This window comes from Merops nubicus, unplaced genomic scaffold (assembly GCF_000691845.1).
Source record: "Merops nubicus isolate BGI_N331 unplaced genomic scaffold, ASM69184v1 scaffold5715, whole genome shotgun sequence".
Classification (NCBI taxonomy): domain Eukaryota; kingdom Metazoa; phylum Chordata; class Aves; order Coraciiformes; family Meropidae; genus Merops; species Merops nubicus.
In genome coordinates, this window is record NW_008607492.1 from 80,900 (window position 1) to 85,746 (window position 4,847).

The 4,847-nt window shown below is 48.1% G+C and overlaps 1 protein-coding gene across 1 annotated transcript in view; it reads right to left on the minus strand.

Annotated features, from left to right (window-relative positions):
• Positions 1-4,701, minus strand: part of GSG1L (GSG1-like) — a 51,280-nt gene extending 46,579 nt beyond the window's left edge. The window contains exon 1 of the mRNA XM_008939947.1: positions 4,401-4,701. Within this exon, the coding sequence (XP_008938195.1) occupies positions 4,401-4,701 (301 nt within the window). The remainder of the gene's footprint in view (positions 1-4,400) is intronic.
• Positions 4,702-4,847: the final 146 nt, after the last annotated feature.

Sequence of the window (4,847 nt, forward strand, 5' to 3'; positions counted from 1 at the left end):
AACAATTTATAACTAGCAACTTTTACATTCCAGTCATGCGACTAAACCCGCCAGGTTCCAGTCATGCCAATTATATTCTATTTCTCATAATCCAGCAAGAATTCCCAATTCCTCTTGCTTTTAATTATGTACTCACAAGGTGCTGCCCGCCGGTCCCTCTCTCTGGACGGCTGCCTAAGGTGAATCACATACCCTTATTATCACACAGTGGTGGGGGAGAAGGGTGATGCAGTTCTGCTCTGGATCTGTGAAAGTGTGTGGCAAGTTCTTCCCTCTATAAGCTACAGGTTTATTCATTTCTGGAGGATACACCTCCCTCGTTCTCTGGCTCCTTCTCAACTGTGCATCCCATGTCTATATTTATGGCCCATCTTTACATACCATACATAGAACCACAGGCCCCTTGCCCTCAAAATGCCATTCCAAGATGCAAACCAAGCCTGTGCAAACCCATTCCCCACCTCCCTGACTTTGTGGAGTGTGGTGAGCACCAGGGAAAGGTTCGTTGTTTATTTAATAGGACAATACTCTTAAAAGGCAGCAAGGGGATACTATTACTGAGATTGTTCATTAGCAACTAAAACAAGACCTAAGTTCATGGGTTTTTTATAATCAAATCAAAGCAAAGACACTACTGAGCAAATTGGGCTCATGTGTTATTGCTTCCCAGCTCTCCAGCTCCTCTACCTGTTGGGTGTGCCACCTTCCCTGCTTCATGTGTTAATCTTTCCATGGCACATGAGCAGGGCACAAGCTCTTGAGTCACGGAGTCTACCCGCCCAGTTTACTGCTGTTGCTGTTAGCACATCACCTGGTGAGGTGTCCAGTACCGACAGAAGCACAGACCTAGACTGCCAGTATGAAATAAGACGTGCACTTAGTCATACTCATGAAGGAATGAAATGATAGAGAGCTCAGCCCTGCAATGCCTGGTGATAGCCAAGGAATTCACAGCCTGGGAGGAGGCTCCAAGTGCCCTGGACAGCGTGTGGGTGCAGAGCAGGACTTGTGACCAGTGTGATCTGCAGAGTTTGTAGGGTGTGCTTTTAGACTCAGTGCCTTCTGGAGGTTGGGTGCATTGCCCTTACAGAAGGTACCTCCACGTGTGTGGGGTCCAAAGCATTGAACCCACCTGGAAAGGGAAAGCCTTCATCCTTTTTATGGTAGACTGAGATTCAGCACACTTTTGAGTCAGAAATTGTGCTAAATAATTACAGGACTTGCCCACCAATGAAACAGATATGCTCCAATCCCTCTATTCCCAGAGGGTATCACAATTTTATTTCTCAGGTGCTAAATGCTTTTTGGATTCTTTAGCCATCCTAGACATGCTGGATAAAAATAAACTCCAGATTCACAAATTATTTCAGAAATAATCACAGCATTCAATCTCTGTTAGAGATATCAGTGAAAATCAGAAACTTGCAACAAGCTGCAGGCCTGCTTTGCTAGTCTCTGCATGGGGAGTGGGTGACATGCTTTTTGTTCCTCAACCTCTGGAATCTACACAGACATTTCAGGTAAACAGTAGGAGAAGACACTCAAAAATCTGCCTCTCATTTTAAGGTGTGACTGAGTCCCAGCTGCTTCAGCCAACTGGGAGCCCTGCAATCCTGTCCCTTGTGGTATCAGCCCTCTGGGAACTGGTCCTGTGGTGCCTGTGCTACAACAGCTGCTGTTTCAGATGCACCAGTGCAGGGAGCAGAAAGTTCTGACAGTATTGTGTCAGGAGAGAGAAATCAAAACCCTGGTGGCTAGATGAAGAGTGCAGCTCACGACTGGGACTGTTAGGAGGCTCTGGAGAGTTTTGACAGCATCGTGACCACAGAGATTGTTAGTGGTATTCACGTGTTCCTGGTGGGATTCATGTTACTTGGATTTGGGCATTGGCAGTGAGGAATATGGGATAGGAATCTGTAGGAATGGTGCTGGCCATAGGTGGTGGCCGTATGTTCTGCTGCCAGGGGAGTGGGGCTGTGGAGTGGCTACTGGAAGGACCTGGCTTGGGGGAAAGCTGTGGTTGCAGTCATTTTCAGCACAGAGAAAGCTTTAAGAAGGTTGTTATTGGAAGTATGAAGTGCATTCAAGCTAGGGAGTTTGGCTCATTTACTACAACCCCATCTGTGTGCTAGTGGTATTTTCTGGATGTTTTCCTGGCATCCTGGGGTGTTTGATAACAGTGTGCTGCCTGTATGGCTTGTGGTACCTGCAGGACTGTGGTCAGGAAGTGTGCTGTGGACAGCGTGGTCAGCCCATGAATTACTCACAGGTCCTTGAGTGCTGGGGGGGGGTGTAAGCATGACCAGAGTGCTGTTGGATTAGGGCTGGCTGGTGCCTCACTGCCCTGGAGCTCGGATAAAATGATCACCTGTCAGGCTGTGAAGGGCCATGACAATGTACTGACAGTCCGCCATTCCAAACCCCTAAGTGTGAATGAAGAGCTTTCATGGTTATTTTATACTGAGACTCTTAGGGGTAAATTTAGACATGTCTCCATTACATTGTTCCTGTCTTTATCAGAAAAAAAAAACCTGTGGTAAACCCTGGACGAGGCAGCTGTTTGTCTAAGCTAATATGTCCCTGTACCTGGCTGGATTCTTCCCAAAGCTTGGTCACTCCTGGTCTGCTAACTGAAAAGTGATTTTCTTCAAGTTAGTGTTTCAAATAAGATGAAACACACACGTGGGTGCTCTGGTGGTGTGTGTGGGAGAGAAACAAACCCTTCTCTCCAGCTTTCACCATGACTTTCTAAAGCTGGCTTCCAGCTATCTCCCAAAATCACCCATGACAGCACAGCTTTGTTTATCCAGTACAGAATAGATCACTGTATTTCTCTTCTCCCACAGATAACTTGGTTTTCTGAGTGGGCTGGAGTCACACAGTTACAACTTATCTCACACATAAATCTTGGCTTGGAAAGCTTTCAGTATCTGCCAAAGATCTGGGCATGCTTGGCTGTCCCGAGCCCAGTTAGGACGCTCAGAAAGTTGGAGAGTCTTAAGCTGCTCACTCAGGCTGCTCTGGCCTATGTTTATTTCCAAATCAGTGAAACAGTCTTTTTTTCCTGTCTTTTCCTCTAACATCAGGAGGGTTACTTTGGAGCCCTCATTTCAGGATGCAGCTGTTTATTGTTAGCCGCAAGGCTGGATTTCATGAACTCTGCTTTTCATATATCAAACCAAGTTTTAATGACTGACTACTCCTTGAAGCACTATCCTCAGGAATAGCAGTGAGCATACATAGCACCTTGGGGTGAAATGGACGGTAAGCTGCTCCCAAAGCTTGCTCCTCTTTATAGCACATCCTTACAGAGCAACTTTACCAAGCTGTCTTACACTTCCCATTACTGAGGAATGTGTTCTGTCCTCAGAGAGAGAACACCAAGAATGATTAACTGCTCCTCTCTCCCAGCAGTGGTGAAGGACCAACTCCCCAGTCTACTCCTTGGGCAATGGCAGGATAGAATGGAAACAGCCCAGCAAGGTGGAACCAGCTTCCACGAGCTATCATCATCTCATACTATTTCACATTTATCAACTTTATTTTCCAGTCACATAATCCAGGAAAAAAAAAAAAGCTCTTTCAAAAGCAGAGTTTGGATGTTAGCTCTACCAGACAGCTTTGGGAGTAGGGACTGTCAGTTTGCATCTGTTGAGACTTCAATCAGTCCCATGGCTGCTGCCTTCCATCCACCCCCCAGTGTTTTATTTCTTGGGAAGTGCCAGGACACAGCAAAGGAAATGAACGCACAGATAAGCTGGGGAGATGTCTTCTTGAGTACTTCCCAGCAAGTAAATGGCTGAGCAGGGAACAGAAAGGAGCTTTCTTGTGCCCGGTTGTGCTCTTTAACTGCCATTTCTCTACTCCAACAAACACAGAATCCAGCCACCAGGAATGGTTTGTGGGTGGTCATTTCCTTAAGGGATGCCAGAAAACAGGAATTCTGGGCTATAACCTGACAAACACTGTGACCTTTGTGCTTTCCCTGCCACCCAGACCACTGCCCTGGGGGGGGGGTTATTTCGGGGGCAGTTACAATTCGATGGCAGAACCTCCTTAGCAACTGCCCGCCGCTGTCTTTTGTGTGCTCCCCGGAGCATCTCCCGGGGGGGGACGCACCGAGCGCTCTCTGGCCGCAGTGCCCGCGGGGGTGGCACCGGGGGCTTCGCAGAGGGCTTCGGAGCACAGCCCCTGCGGCCCTCAGCAGGTAAACAAGCCAACCCTCGCTCTCGCTGGAAACAGGTTGCTTTTCAACAAAGAACTGTTAAAATTCTGCCTCTCTCTCTCTCTGCAGGGCGAATCTGCTTTCAGAGAGAGCAGAGAGCAGCTTGCCTGGGTGTTTATCTGGCAGAGCCAAGCACAAAGCAAGCCACGCTGGAAGGAAGTTGTTTTAGACTTACCAGCAGCGTTGATGTTTTCCTCACAGGAGTACCAGATCCCAGTGTGGAAATACCTGAAAAGGAAGCGGTCATCGCCCGTCTCCCAGCTGTAGTGAACCACGTTCTGGTTCGTCTCATTTGCAGTCCCATTCCCACCGTAGTTGAGGCAGTTTGTCTTCTTCTCTTTCCCACAGCTGGGCTTGGGGACCCTCTGTGTGCCCTCACACCAGTAGGTCGTGATAAAAGCTGTTGTAGAAAAGAGGAGAGCCATCAGGTTCAGACTCACTGCTAGCAGGGCTCTGCATCTTCGGTTCGTCTTCATGGTAAGTCCGCCCTCCCTCCCCCTCCTGCTGAGAAAAGAAGTCAGAGGGGTTCGTTTTATTTGGGAGAGGGGGGGATTCAAAGCCTCTCACGATTCAGAATCCAGTTTTCCAGGCAACAAAACTCTCAGCCTCGTCCAGCGTGCGG